This window comes from Mus musculus, chromosome 5 (genome assembly GCF_000001635.26).
Source record: "Mus musculus strain C57BL/6J chromosome 5, GRCm38.p6 C57BL/6J".
In the NCBI taxonomy this organism is placed as follows: domain Eukaryota; kingdom Metazoa; phylum Chordata; class Mammalia; order Rodentia; family Muridae; genus Mus; species Mus musculus.
In genome coordinates, this window is record NC_000071.6 from 92,225,837 (window position 1) to 92,241,667 (window position 15,831).

Below are 15,831 nucleotides of genomic sequence, written 5' to 3' on the forward strand. Positions count from 1 at the left end.
CCAGCCCTTACCTTCTAGCACTGCGTTTAACTTTCCCTGTGAGTGCTGGAGGTAAACTCAGGTGCTTGTGTATGCATGGCACATGTGCACTTAGCTGACTGAGCCATCTCTCCAGGCCCTTGCCAATTCTATAGAATAAATCTTGTCTATAGCCTATTGGTTTCCCCGAAAAGCCTAAATAACACAATATCCTTTACCAAAGCAACCCCATTCCTGAGATTTGTATCCTAAGAAAACATATTATTCAAAAAATATTTTTACAAATTAGGCATGATGTTATGTATGAAAAACTAAACAACATATCTGTTTATTAATTGGGAACCAAACAGATTATGGTACATTAATTTAAAAGAAAATTATACAGCTATTAAACGATAGCTCTGAAAATTATATAGCGGCAAGGAAAAAGTATGTATAATTAAGTGTAAATTTATTTAAAAATGAGGACATAAAATCAGAGAAGTGCTATAAGTACATAATGAAAAAACTATATATTTGGGTCATAGGATTATATACAATTAAAATTTTCTTTTACTGATGACATTTTAAAACAAAATAATATGAATCAAAATAAAATATATGAAATAAAATCATAAGGGTGTTAAATTATCAGTGATAACTAGAGTAGATTTGAGAATTTAAACATTTCTACACCTGAGTTCTACTTTGTAAAGATTCTAAAATGAGGTTGGGACCACTATCTATTCATTCACACACACAGACACACACACACACACACAGACACACACACACACACACACATACACTCACACACACACACTCACACACACACACACACACACGCATGCACATCCACCCACTAGCAAACACACAGGTAATTCTTTTTTTTTTAAATTATTTATTTTATGTATATGATTTCACTGTAGCTGTCTTCATACACACCAGAAGAGGCTGACAGATCCACTATGAACCACAATGTGGTTGCCGGGAATTGAACTCAGGACCTCTGGAAGAGCAGTCAGTGCTCTTAACCACTGAACCATCTCTCCAGTCCAAACAGGTAACTCTTGATTTGAATGCTTTGTGGTGGCAAATTTTCAGGATAAAGTCCAAGTCCATGTGGAGTCATAAACTCAGCATCGCCTTAGGCACTTTGAGTAATAGACCAGTCTATCCTCAGCATGGGCCTGGACTGCTATGGCCACTCTCAGCAGTGTCTGTGGACTGCAGGCAAGCAGAGGCGTGGCCCTCTAAGCAGGACTGCTCCACGAGGCGGAAGGCCTCCAGGAACTCATTGATGTCGATGTGGCCATCCTTGTTGAAGTCGATGCTTCTGGCGAGGTCACAGATGCCGTCATCTGTGATGTCGATGCTCATATGTGAGCTGAAGAGCTTCCAAGTCTGCCTGAACTCATCCAGGGAGATGAATCCTTAAGGCAGAGGGGAGAAGTCGGTCACCCCCTCTATTTTCAGGGCTAACACAGTCTGACCTGCTAACGGGACACCTGTTCCCCATCCAGTGAGCAGACACAGACCCCAAGGCTCCCGGTGACATATGAACTCCCAAGGGGACCACAGAAAAGCATGACTCACGAGTGCTCTTCAGCTGGGAGCAACCAGAAGATGAAGGCCAGGGATACTGCTTAGCACCATAGCACCATAGCACCATAGCACCATAGCACCATAGCACCATAGCACCATAGCACCATAGCACCATAGCACCATATGATGCACAAAAGGAACCCTTGGAATACATTATCCAGTCCAGAATGTCATAGGGGACATCTTCTTATGTCAAGTCATCCCAGATATAAGCGTATTTATACTGATTACGAAATGTGTTTAAGCTGGACACACTGGGGCTGGAGAGATGGCTCAGCGGTTAAAAGCACTGACTGCTTTTCCAGAAGTCCTGAGTTCAATTCCCAGCAACCACATGGTGGCTCACAACCATCTGTGATGTGATCTGATATCTGATGCCCTCTTCTGGTGTGTCTAAAGACAGCTACAGTATACTCATATACATAAAATAAAAAAATGAATCTTAAAAAAAAAAAAAAAAAAAAAAAGCTGGGCAGGCTTATCCTAGCTTCCCTGGACTGAGGACAGGAGTTAGACACCAGCCTGGAGAGGTGACGTGAGACCTCACAAGCAACCAGATCATAATAGAGCAAGAGCCCTTGCATTGTGCACGAACAGCTGGCTGGCCGTAGTTCATTTCCGGTTTGGTTTTCTGCAGTTCTGCCAGGGCTGCTTTATCCTCAGTTCACCTCAGCTAAGGTTTTTCACTGTAGTTACTAAAAGTCGTGTCTCTGTGAACACATACGCATGCTCGCATCCATGTGTGCCACAGGAAGCATGTGGAAGTCAGAGGGCAACTTTAAGGAGCCAGTCAGTCCTCTCCCCCCCCCCCCTTCCACGGTGGGCTCTGGGAATGCTCAGGCTGTGTGGCATCTGCTTCTTTTACCCACCAAGCTATTTCATTGACCTTGAATTGATTTTTTTATTTTTTTAAGAAAACAAAGGTCCAAGATCACCCAATGAAGTCAGGAATGGTGGTGCATGCCTTTAATACCAGCACACAGGAGGCAGAGGCTGGCAGAGCTCTGTGAGTTCTGGGCCAGCCTGGTCTACATAGTGAGTTCCAGAACATCCAGGGCTACACAGAGAAACCCTATCTCAAACAAAACAAAACAAAACAACAAAGAGTAGTTTTTCTGACACCGCTGGCGACAGACAACTCAACAGCTGCGTGCAACTTGAGAGGAAATAGTTGTGAAGGAAACTAAGGGGTCTGGGGCAAAATAATTCCTATGCACGGAATGTGAAGGGGCGATGGGCGAGTTTACCTGAATGATCGCTGTCTATGATCCTAAAAATGGTCTCCAAGTTGGATCGGTTTCGATAGAGCTTTTCCAGCAAACTCGACTGAATATTCTGTAAGAAAAAGAAAGAAAAGCTTCTTTCTCCACCCGAGTCCCCTTTCTCTTTTCCCACTTTCCCCTGGCCTTGGTCCTTGGGGCCAGTGAACTCACCCACCGGAAAGAAAAAAAAAATTAAAGAAAAAAAACCCTCATTTTTGCCAACCCCTTATTTTTGCCCTAATGCATAATGAATACACTGTAGGGGGCCCAGCAGCAATGCTGATGTTCGCATCGCTGATACTTCCTCCCGGAGCCAACCTAGAGTGGCTAGAGATGATGGATCAGGCAACGGAGCGATCCAGTGAGAAAGACACAGCGCCACATCTGGCTACTTGAGAGCCAATGAGAGGTTGGGAGGCGGGGCGTATAAAGGTTTGCCCAGTTGCAGCCAAAAAAAGTACTGTTTTTGCCACTTGCCTGTCACTGACTCTGCGCCTTCTTACCCCTGCCCTGGAGGATCTTGGTCAGGGTCGCAAACAACAATACACAATGAACTCTGATAGTTTTACATTGAACAAGTTCTTCTTCCACCTCGCTAGAGTGAAGTAGGAATGTCATTGGTGGTATAAAAACAAAAACCCCAACAAGCAAAAACCCATCCAAAAATAGAATTTGAGCTGGGCGGTGGTGGTGCATGCCTTTAATCCCAGCACTTGGGAGGCAAAGGCAGGTGGATTTCTGAGTTCGAGGCCAGCCTGGACTACAAAGTGAGTTCCAGGACAGCCAGGGCTACACAGAGAAACCCTGTCTTGAAAAAATAAAATAAAATAAAAAAATCGGTAGATGGTTGCATATATTTGCAAATATAGTCATCCCTTTACATCCTTAGGTTCAGCATCTGTGGTTTAGTCTTGGATGAAAACTGTGTCAGTACTGACTTATACAAACCTTCTCTATTATTATTCCTGCTACAATCCAGTATTTACATAGTATTTGCATTGCGTTAGGTATTATAAGTAACCTAGAGAGTAAAGTCTCTGTCTGGGAGGAAGCGCATGACCATACTGTTTTACATAAGGGATTTGAACCTCCCCAGATGTGTGAGTATTCCCCTCATGCTAGATACTGAGGGACAAACTTATCGGAAGCATCATTGAGTTGAGTCCTTTCAAGTGGGTGAACTACATAATTACATAATGTGGGAATTATGTTGCAGTCATGTTGCAATAAAGATGTTTTCCAAAAGTACTTAAGGAAAAGCCTCACTTAACTGGCCTTGTCAGCAACTATTTATTGACTCATGTTTTAAAATAGAGGAAACATCAAGGTGTTGGGGAAACCAAATGGGATTTACAGTTAGAAGACTTGAGTTTGGTTTTGTTCTCTTTTGCTGCTGGAGGTTGATCCGGGGCTTTAAGCACACTTAGCATAGGTTTTTTCACAAAGTACACCCTTAGCCCAAGCCTGAGTCACCGCTGAGAAATTCTATAACCCCAGGCTTATGCATTCTCAGGTCTAAAAGCACAGGTAATGCCTACCTCTAGGTTGTTTGCGGAGATTAACAGAGGCAGCTACACAAAACCCTTAACACACAGTCTGATATATAGGAATGTAACAAATAGTTGCTTTCAGCTTCCCACCCTAGCTTTGGGGCCCTAAATAGCTGTTTCAGAATTTAGGCACCCCTTCATAGGGTTCAGAGGCCGCTGTGTGCTCTCAACTACCACCACCACACCCTCACCTCTCGGCTCAGCTGTTCTTTGGCCAAACTGTCCAACCAGGACCTGTATTCCAACACGTTATCCGCTGAACTATTCACCAGTTGTGGCCGCAGCATCCGCCAGGGCAGTCCCAGGTGCAGCACAGACTCCACGGCAGTCGCCCAATCACTCAGGGTGATGACACCTGCAGGAAAGACCTGGCTGTCGGCCTGCCACAGAGAAGTCTGGTTTCCTGTCCAGCAGGGTGTGCATTTTAACGCTCACATCCTTTAAGTATTGATGGGTAATAGGAATAAAGGCCGTTACCACTATTCTTGTTGGTCATGGCAAAGTTGACTGGAAACTAGGCTTGCCAGATGACATACAAGATGGCTAATTAAATTGGAATTTCAGAGAACAAAGCATAAGTGTATGTCAAATGTGATATAAAACTTTATTTCTGCCCATAATTAAAAATTATGTCTTTTCATGTATTAAATTTGGGTACATTAAGATTTTCGTAAATACCATAAAACAATGTATTGTGTATGTGTTTTTATGTATATGTGTATATAAGTGTATGTTTGTGCATGTGTATATGTATTGTGTATGAGTATATATGTATATATATAGTTATATGTGTGTATATGAGTGTATATAAGTATGTGTATGCACAAGTGTGTATATATGAATGTATATGTATGTGTGTATGTGTATATATGTATGTATGCATATTTGTGTTTGTACATGAGTTTATGTATATCTATGTATGCAAGTGTGTGTGTGTGTGGTTGTTTTAAAGGATAGGTGCTGGTATAGCTTCGTACAGAGCACCTGCCTAGCATGTACAAGGTCCTAGGTTCAATCCCCAGTACTGAAGAAAGAAAGAATCAATGTTCTACTTTCCTTGGAATATATTATTCACTTAAACACTTAATAACATATATGCATATATATATATATATATATATATATATATATATATATATATATATGGCTGCAATTAATCAAAGTTTGGTTGGCTACTCCATCAAGTTGAATAAAAACACTGTTTAGTGTTGACAGTAGAACATGGAGTTGAAAAGCTCAGAAACAAGCAGTCCCTGGGCCAGCACCAGCAACTCAGCTCCTCCGCTCACTCCTGCTTGGTTCTGGGTCTGACCCTTCCCATGATTCCATTGCTCTCACCACCTGCATCTGGCCAAGTACATGCTCTGCTATATCTTAAGGTTTAAAAAAATTACAAAACCGGCAGCAAGCTGAAGCCGCAATGTCATGAGATGTCTGCCTTTCACCCCTAACCAGTGCTCTGGCTCAAGCCCCCAGAGGCTTCTAGGTCTGTTTTACTTTGTCCTTACCGCTCTCATCCGGGTCGCGCTTCCTAAACTCAACAAGCAGGTCCGACGAATGAGCAAATAATTTCTGTCGAAGGGCTCTGAGGGCCGACTCCTCCACCCTGCTGATCCTGGAATGGGAAGAAGAGGGGTTTGTGAAAAGCTGAGTGTAAGGTAAGTCCTGGGCGGCTCTAGCACGTTCTTCCTCATTCTCAGTAACTCAAGCCCAAGAGCTCAACTTTGGAAAGAAGTGTTCCATCTCGTTTCCCCTCCATGTCCCAGGGTGGCCAGTGACTCACGTCTAGAGAAAGATCACCTCTGTAGTCACGTGCTCTACGCAAGCTGTGCCTCAACTCTTCCATTAAAAACAGGTTTAAAGGGTGAAAGTGGGTTAAATAAATCGGTAGCGAGCATCTAGCAGGAAGCCTCTGGCATCCACTGTGTACCATTTGTTATCGTAATAAACCATGTTTTCCTCACAGTTTATGATTATGATAAGCAGAAAATGAGATTCATATAAAACACGGAAATCACTAAATCCATCTTTTAAATTATTTTTTGATGGGTAGGGGGTCCTGGGATCAAGTTTTGTCCATGCTAAGCAAGTGTTGTAGTTACAAACTACAATCCTAGCCTAATTTTTTCATTTTTTGGAGTGGTGGGTCAATCTCATGATTCTGGGCATAGCACTTGGCTCAAAATAGATATTCAATAAATTGAAACTAGATAAAAAGGAGATTTAAAAACCAAATCTTTTCAGTTTGTAATATTTTATCGAAGGCCAGCCATTCTATAAATAACGAACAGCTAACCTGTCTTTTCAAGTGATAAAGTACTTTTTTTTAAAGCATGTTGTCATGTTTGATAAAAGTATTTATTGCAGGCCGGAGGTAGAGAGTGGAACTTGCCTATAACCCCAGCACTCTGGAGCCAGAGGCAGAAAGTTCAAGGTCAGTCTTTGCTACACAGCAAGTTCAAGACTAGCCTGGATTACGGGAGACACTCCTGCTAACAAACAAAAAGCAAACAATGTTTTGTTTTGTTTTTTAAGTTGAAAAATGTTCATTGTAATTTATGTTAACTAGTAACGCATATGTAGGCTCCATTAACCTTTTAAAAATTGTGTGAGCTCTCTAAAGCTTGGTCCAAATTGCACAGGTATACGATCACACAAGCTTTGTCTAGAATTTGTTACATCAGAAGCTAACAGAAGTACTGATGTCCTTGCAAACAGCAGTCATTGATTGCCTGGACAACCTTCTGGATGGATAAGTTTCTCTGGAACTATGCATGGAGTGTGTGTGTGTGTGTGTGTGTGTGTGTGTGTGTGTGTGTGTGTGTTTGCTTCAGCAAGAATGTGTTAATCAGAGAGAATTTTTAAGGGCTGATTCTCTCTGATCTCACAGATTCCAGGGGTGGAACTCAGGGTGTCTGATTTGTGTATTGAGAACTTGGTCCTCTGTGTGGTGATGGGAGTTTTAGAGGGTGGAGCCAAAGACAGTTTCTTAAGTCAAGACCACCCATCTCCACCCCCTGCCACCACCTCACAAGCGATTAAGGCAGTTTTCTTGGACTCTTGACTGAGTTCTGTGAGGTATGAAGATAGATGGAGCCTAACATCCTCCTTCGACTGCCTACCATTTTAGGATGTGATCTTCCCCTTATCCCTGATGAGATGCCATCTACAGTTAGGTCCTCACTAAAGGACAGACCCAAGGGGCTGCCCAGCCTTACATGTCCAGCCTCCAACATTATATGTTAAGTAAGCTCACTTTCTTTAAAAATACCTTGCATCAGGTATTTTATTATCATAACTGCAAACGAAATCAGGCAGGTATGGTAGTGCCCGCCTGTATACTCAGCTCTCGGGAGGCAGAGGCTGGTGGAACAGGAGAGTGAAGGCCATCCTTAGCTGTATGTGAGGTCGAGGCCAGCCTGGACTATGTAAGATATGAGACCCTATCCAGAGAGGGGGGGGAGAGGGGGAGGGAAGAGGGGGGAGAGGGGAGAGAGGGGGGAGAGGAGAGATGGGGAGAGGAGAGAGAGGGGGGAAGAGAAAGAGAAGGAGAGGGGGAGGGAGAGAGGGGGAGAGGGGAGAGAGGAAGGAGAGAGGGGAGAGATGGGGAGAGAGGAGAGAGAGAAGGGAGAGGAGAGAGGAGAGGAGGGGATAGAATAGTGCATATTTAGTCTTAGCATTGAGGAGGCAGAGGCAGGTAGATCTCAGCTTGGTCTACATAGCAAGTTCCTGGCTAGTTAAGGCTACACAGTAAGACCCTGTCTCAGAAGAAACGGAGCAAGCAAATAAACAACAACAAAAAGACCAATACGGGGGGCTCTCGCATAATGTCTATTCTAGATTTTAATACCAATATAGCTAAATTCTGAACTGTCCTGTAGAATTTGAATAACTATAATGCCATCTAAAGTCTCTAGTCGCTGACATTCATTTTCTGATAGCTATTTGCTGAAAAGTCTTGCCTTTGCCTCATGGTTAGCCTGTGGGTCGCCTTGTTAGCTTGATACTGCACGATATGTGGAGTCAGGGCTGGCCCCAGCTTGACGTAGGCTCCTCTGTTGCTGCCAACTTCATAGTAGTTGGAGGCAGAAAAGATGGTTAACACCTGAGTCAAAACAGAAGAGACACAGCATGGAACGTATGCATACTGACGAATCTCCATCCTCAACCCCACGGGCCAAGCCCACATCGGGCTGCTTCTCACACTCATCATGGGCCTCCCTCCCTCCCTCTCTCCCTCTCTCCCTCCCTCCCTCCCAGTCAGTTTCTTCTTCAGTTGTTCTCCACCATGTTTGTTGAGGCAGGATCTCACCAGTTCATCTAGTCTGACTGGCCAGTGAGCTCCAGGGGTCAGCCTATCTCTACCTCCCCAGCCGCTGAGATTACAGATGGACAACGCCTTGAACCCAGCTTTTTATGTGGGTGCTAGGAAGCTGCACTCAGATTTATGTGGCAAGTGCTTTCCCGACAGAGCCGTCCTCTCAGACTTTCCGATCTTTTACTTTTGACTTTTAGGATCCTTTGTTTTATTTATTTATTTATTTATTTATTTATTTATTTATTTATTTTGAGACAGGGTTTCTCTGTGTAGCCCTGGCTGTCCTGGAACTCACTGTGAAGGCCAGGATAGCTTTGAGCTCACAGAGATTTGTCTGCCTCTGCCTCTGCCTCCTGAGCGTTGGTTTTAAAGGTGTCACCACAGGAAGCTTTTTGTGACTTTTTAAAACAAAATTTGATGGCAGCCACTGATTCCCAAGAGCCTGAGAACAAGGGACAGACAAAACCCTTTTGATTGATGGATATAGGAAGTTAGTGATTACCCAGCCAAATCTTCCCTCTCTTAGTCACATGGTGGTTGCTTGTCTAAACATCCCTACAAGGCACTGGGTTTTACATTGTCCAGGCAGATAGTCAGGATCTGTGTGTATCTGGACATCTCCAAATGTAACAATGTTTGACTTAGTCGATGACAAAGGGTGGGGCTCTGTGTTCCCAGAATCCTCTTTCTGTGGGAGAACAGTGGGTTGGCAGTCAATTAATAGAAGAACCATTTGGCTGAGTTTGTGTTTCCTGGTTGCAAGGCTGAAAACGCTTCCTGTTCTGTGCTCTCTGTAAGTCTTCAGGAAGAGACATCAGCGCAGCACCTCCCAGTGCCTCGCGAGCAGAAAGTCTCACAGAGCATCTCTGAGGTACAAAGGCATAGAAAACCCTACTCTGGGGCCTGGACAGACAGCCCAGCAGTTACTGTGGCTCCAGTTCTGAGGAACCTGACACTCACTTCTGGCCTCTGTGGGCCCTGTACAAACACACACACACACACACACACACACACACACACACACACACACACGCACTCACGCACACATGCACACAGGCACGCATGCACACACGCACTCCCACACTTATAAAGTACCCAGCTGCCTCAGGCAAGTGGGTAGCAAACCCCAGGCACCTCCCAGGAGCCTTTTGGAATCACTCCTGTGACACAGATACAGAGACAGCTGCAGCGGCTCAACCCACCTTGCGGTTGTGACAGAACTCATAGCCCTCGGGTTTGCACTCATGCGAACGGATCAGGAGTTGCAGCTTGTATTTTTCCATCAACCGTTCTGTCACGTCAGGCCCAAAGTAACAGCCTCCTCCTCGGACAGCGTTGGCCTTGCAGCCCTCCTGAGCCGCGGGATCACTCCACAGAATATCTACAACCTAGGAAGAAGAGGAGGTTCACAGCCACTCCGCCATTCCCAAGAACACCAGGAGGGTGGGTGGAAGAAGCAGGTGAGGAGGAGAAAGTGGAGGAGGGAGGAAGAGACAGGAAAAATAAGACAAAGTGAAAAATGCCTACGTAATCAATATTTGACCCATGTTTATATTTTGAAGTCTTTGTTTATCTTTGTTGTTATTTCTAAATGTGTATGGGTGTTTTGCCTGAATGTCTGCTTGTGTGCCGTGTACACGCAGAGGGGTGTGGGGTTTCATGGGACTGGAATTACAGATGATTGTGAGAGGCATATAGGTGCTGGGACTCAAACCCAGGATCCTATGAAAGAGCAACCAATGCCCTTAGCCACGGGGTCACCTCTCCAGCCACTGTGTTTATATTTTGGGTGCTTAAGGCTGAATTTTAAAAGATTTGCCACATCCTTTTATTGTTTGTTTGGTTGCAGTTTTGTTTGGTTGAGTTTTTGTTTGTTTGTTTTGAGACAGAGTCTTTCTAAGCAACCCAGGCTGTCCTTGGTCTCACCGCGACCCTCCTACCTCAGACTCCCAGTGCTGCAGATTTCTTGCTTGCTTGTTTGTTTTGAGGCAGGGTCTTGTGTAGCCCAGGCTGAGAATGACTCTGAACAATCGATCCTCCTGCCGCCGCTTCCCAAGGATGGGGAACAGAGGCATGCAGCTTACAAATGTTCTATTTCACAAGTGAGTGTGTGCGCCTATTGGCTGGCAAGCACATATGTGGTCTCTTGGTGAATTTTACATGAAAGGGCAGCATGGAATAGAGGTAGTGTTGCTCAGGCAACAGCTGTACCCAGGGCTGACACCCTCAGTCAGAGCCTGTATCCCAGGCCCCTGCACCCTGGCTCCAAAATGAAGGCAGAGATCCTGAAAATAGCAGACATTTCTGCTTCATATCCCCATGGCTTTATAAGTTTAAATCACAATTAAAAGAGTCAGGATGCCCTCTCTGTTTGCTAGACACACCCCACGGAGTCTGCTCAAGGCCTTGAATGCAAGAGTGAGACATCCTCCCTTCACCCACCACATCCTACAGCAGAGAATGCAGCTTGCTCTCTCTGTATTGCTATTCCCATCTTTCTTCTGTATGATGGAATCCCTGATTCCTAGCTAGACTTTTGATTACAAAAGAAGAAAGAAAGAAAGAAAGAAAGAAAGAAAGAAAGAAAGAAAGAAAGAAAGAAAGAAAGAAAGGAAGAAAGGAAGGAAGGGGGAGAAAAGAAAGAAAGAAAGAAAGAAAGAAAGAAAGAAAGAAAGAAAGAAAGAAAGAAAGAAAGAAAGAAAGAAAGGAAGGAAGGAAGGAAGGAAGGGAGAGAGAGAGAGAGAGAGACAGAGAGACAGAGAGACAGAGAGACAGAGAGACAGAGAGACAGAAAGACAGAAATAAACTATGTCCTAATTGCTTTTAGTTTCCTGATTCTTCTACAAAGACCTGGTAATGGTGGAAGACATAATAACTATATGTTATTGTTCTAGTTTGTTTTTTATGCTGTGGTAAAACACTGAACAAAACCAACTTGAGAGGAAGAAGATCTGAGAGTTCTGGGGCAGCAGTTCGGGTTCTAGCCTCTTGTCCATACTCAGGTTAACGACGTTGCGTGTCTGGCACAATGAGGAACTATGGGTTTAGGATGATGATACAGAATACCCTCTTAATGTACTTTTAAGGAAAATGCACTTGATTTATAAGTATCTGCACATTAGTGGGTCACAGATTGCAAAACTTCATTTTAAACTTCAAGTATAAGTTGGTCTTGGAGCCCAGAGCAATAACTCTGGGAGAATGTGATGTGTGCTTCTTGCCCTCCTTTGTCCAGACAGTGGCTACTTCTGCCCACTTGAGCTCTTAAAACAGCCTGAACTCTTTTCTTTATTGGATGAACCTTATGAAACGCCATTTTTATAGATGACAAATGACTCCACCATCAAATTTTTATATAACTTCCCCAAAACCACCAACATCGTCTCCAACCTGGTTACCAGGTGTGCCTGTATTTTTATGTCAACTTGACACAAGCTAGAGTTCTCAGAGAGGAGGGGACCACAGTTCAGGAAATGTATCAGTAGGATTGGCCTCTAGGCAAGTCTGGACTGTTGTCTAGACTAACAATTCCTAAGGGTGGACCCATCCCACAGGGACTGACACCTTTCCTGGACAGGTAGTTCAGGGTACATTAGGAAACAGTCTGATCATTCCATCAGGAGCAGATCAGTGAGCAGCATCCCTCCATGGCCTCTCCATCAGATCCTGCCTCCAGGTTCCTGCCCTGCTTGAGTTCCTGCTCTGAATTTCCTCAGTGACAGACTATGATGTGGAAGTGTGAGCAAAATAAGTCCTTTCCATCCAAGTTATTTTTGGTCATGGTACTGCAGCGCAGTAATAGAAACCCTAACTAAACAGCAGCTGGGTGTGGTAAAGGACATAGTTTTAGAGATCTGGGGAAGCCCTTATTTTTCTGAAAAGAGAGGACAGAAGCTACTGACTAGTTCTGACCTTGTGCGGGAGCTGCCAGCTTGCTGCATGGGAAAGTATCCTTTAAGTGGCACCTAACTTGCATCCTCAGCTGAAGCCAAGTCCTGAAACAGGTATTCTTGGGCAACGGTCCCTAGCAACCTCTCCCCATTCATAACAAAACGTCAACATGAGTTACTAAACAAAAGTTAGTGTCCTGGGGTTTTCTAATTCCTTATAGAAAGTGGGGCCTCAGGAAACCACCTGCATTTATACAGGAGTTTTGATCTCTTCGCTCCCCCTACAGCAGATAAACTCTCAGAAGCAGCACCTGGCCACACTCACCTGCTTCCACTCCTCGGGGGTGGGTTCCAGCACCCCTCCCCCATCAGCAACACAGTCAGCATCTGGGGCCAAAGGCAAGGACTCCCCCTTCTCTCTGATCCCCAGGAAGCCGGCTTGCTGCCGGCACTGTTCCAGTTCCAGGTCCACTGAGCGCCGCACCTGCCCCCGCCGGGATAGCTCCTTGCTGTTAGGGGAGCCACAGGGGATGCTGCAGGACCTGCCGGCTTTGTAGGCCTTAAAGCCAGAGCCCAGGTGAAAAGGCGAAGAGGGCAGAGAGCGGCTTTGAGGAAGAAACCACGGAGTAGGTTTCTGTCCAGAGCTTGTCTGGTTATCTTTTCTCTTCTGCTCCTCTCGATTCTCACTTTCCTTTCTTGTTTTGCACCTCATGGTAGAAACAATCTAAATGTGTCAAATAAATACATAAATAAATAAATAAACAAGCAAACAGACGGACACACACGCAGGCACGCACCACGCAAAGACTTACAAAAATGAAATGGTAAGTCCTTTCAGACTACTGTTCTGGGATCCAGGTCAGTCCTAAACCTCTGCTCTGTGCAGTTTTCCGGGGCTATGACAAGCTTGATGGCAACCCTTATAACTTTGCACAGCAATTCCACCTAGCCACCACATTCAAACACGCAATTGGCAGGCTGATATTTCATGTTTAAATTACTCACATTTAACATATTTTTGCAAGACACATAGTAACATTTTGTATCACCAACGGAAAATTGAGTGCTATGTGGGTCACTCCTGTGTGCAGCGCATCCACGCTGTATACACGGCCTTCAGATCAGTCACATAACCTAGGTTTTCTGATGGACATACACAGCATTACCATGCCGTTTTTAAGGACCCTTCTGCTTAAAAAAATATACCCACAAATGGAACGGTAGTGATGTAGAGTCGGAACCTGGGCATGAAACATGGACGGGCAGATCATGGTTCTGACAGGGTACCCAGAGAAAAACAAAACATCTATTCTACGCGGGGTTTGGCGCCATCTGCTGTAAGTCTTGGATTGCATGGATTGCTAGACCGGTAGTGTAGAATAGGGAAAAGCAGTCAGGTAACCGGAAATGCTTGACCCGTGACCCTACCTTGTTGCAGAGGGACAGGGGAGAGGAAGCGGGAACCCTTTCAGCTGGAGCCCCACCGTCTCATCGTGGCGTTGGAACCGAGTTGAAAAATAAATACAAAACATTCTGTTCTCGGGAAAGACAGCAATCCGGCACGGAACTGCGTGGCAATGAACCCAAAGACAGTAGCCGTGCTTGGGCTACAGGCAAAGCTGAGAAGGCCATCTTTGCAAGGCTAGGCATGCGCACAGAATGCTCCCTCCCCATCCCGCAAATAGATCCAGAAACTGTGAGGTACAAAGAAGAGCCACCCCTGGGTGGGCTGGCCTAGGACAAGAACAAAGAAAGGTCCTGGAGAGGGCCCACGGGATGAATATGTCTTGGAAAGAGACACTCCGTGTAGGGACAGTGAGGCTATCATTTCCTAGCAGTTGGAAGAGAGAAACTGCGACCACCTGGTTCCTACTCAGTCCCTCCTCACTAAAGACAGCAAAAGCCAGTCACCAGTGACACCCCTATCACCTCTCAGGAAACTCTAAAGATTCCGTCATCAAGTCCTAGCTCTGAGTCTCTAACTTTGATTCTTTTTTTTTTTTTTTAACAAGGCTGTTGTTGTTTTTTTTTTTTAAGATTTATTTATTTGTTATATGTAAGTACACTGTAGCTGTCTTCAGACACTCCAGAAGAGGGAGTCAGATCTCATTACAGATGGTTGTGAGCCACCATGTGGTTGCTGGGATTTGAACTCTGGACCTTCGGAAGAACAGTCGGGTGCTCTTACCCACTGAGTCATCTCACCAGCCCTCTAACTTTGATTCTTAAAGAGACTTCGGATGCTGGTGTATTGAGCCTTTCTGGTGAGGTGCCACGGTGCAAAATTTCTGTAAGTCAACCTACTTTCTCACCAGCTCCTAGTGAGAGAGAGCTTCATCATTTACAGACAGCCAAGGAATCCGAGGCACAGCGATACCAAGACTCTCCCAGCACTGGATCCAGTGAGTCTGACTGGAGCCCCATCTCTTTCTTTGCACTCTTCCCTAGGGCTCCCCAGGTTGTCCGAACTGCTCCGAACTGCCGTGCCAGTGCCACCACAGAGCTTTGCCAACCAAATGTTAGGACGTTAGCTCATCCTAAGCCATGAAAAGAAACCGTTCCTTCTGCTCTTTTCAAAGTCCACCCCCCTTCTATGTTTTCACAACGACACACGGGTCTCCCGATGAGATAATTGGCTCTCCTGTAGCTTGCTGTCTCTACCTCCAGATGGAAACACTGCTGAACAGAAGGTTTGAGCTCAAAGTTTGTGAAACATCGAGCTTAAAAAAATCAAGTGCCAGGCAACACGCAGATTTAACAAGGGAAGCACCACGAACTGGCTTTAGGTGTTAGGGCCCTATGCTCTCAAGATTATAAGTAGGGGTGGGGGCAGAAGATGCAGAAAGGAGAAGAGGGCCAACTACTTACTTTAAAAATTAAGTGTGAGCTGGCTGTCAGTGGCACATCCTTTAATCCTAGCACTGGGGAGGCAGAAGCAGGTGGATCTCTGATTTTGAGGCTAGCCTGAACTACAGAATAAGTTCCGGGCAAGTCTACACAGAGAAACCCTGTTTCAGGAAAACAAAACAAAACAAAACAAACAGAAAAATGTGGAGGCTGAATCGACAGCAGCTATGAATGAACAGCACTTGCTGCTCTTGTAGAGGCCCAGAGTTCGGTTCCCAGCACGCCCATCAGGCAGCTCACAACCACCGGTAATTCCAGTTCCAGGGGATCCAATGTCTCATGGCCTGCACAGGCACCCACACCCCATAAAGGCTGTTAAACATCAACTGCCCCTAAGTACA

General features: G+C 45.0%; 1 protein-coding gene across 2 annotated transcripts in view; it reads right to left on the reverse strand.

Annotated features, from left to right (window-relative positions):
* Window positions 1–842: 842 nt before the first annotated feature.
* Ppef2 (protein phosphatase, EF hand calcium-binding domain 2) overlaps window positions 843–15,831 on the reverse strand; it is a 29,600-nt gene continuing 14,611 nt past the window's right edge. The window contains exons 11-17 of one of the 2 annotated variants that reach the window (NM_011148.4): window positions 12,909–13,307; window positions 9,896–10,081; window positions 8,338–8,480; window positions 5,884–5,990; window positions 4,567–4,730; window positions 2,811–2,898; window positions 843–1,391 (exon numbers count right to left, since the gene is read on the reverse strand). In NM_011148.4, coding sequence (NP_035278.1) covers window positions 1,138–1,391; window positions 2,811–2,898; window positions 4,567–4,730; window positions 5,884–5,990; window positions 8,338–8,480; window positions 9,896–10,081; window positions 12,909–13,307 — 1,341 coding nt within the window. In that variant the 3' untranslated portion in view covers window positions 843–1,137. The remainder of the gene's footprint in view (window positions 1,392–2,810; window positions 2,899–4,566; window positions 4,731–5,883; window positions 5,991–8,337; window positions 8,481–9,895; window positions 10,082–12,908; window positions 13,308–15,831) is intronic. The other variant, XM_030254206.1, reaches the window with a different exon arrangement.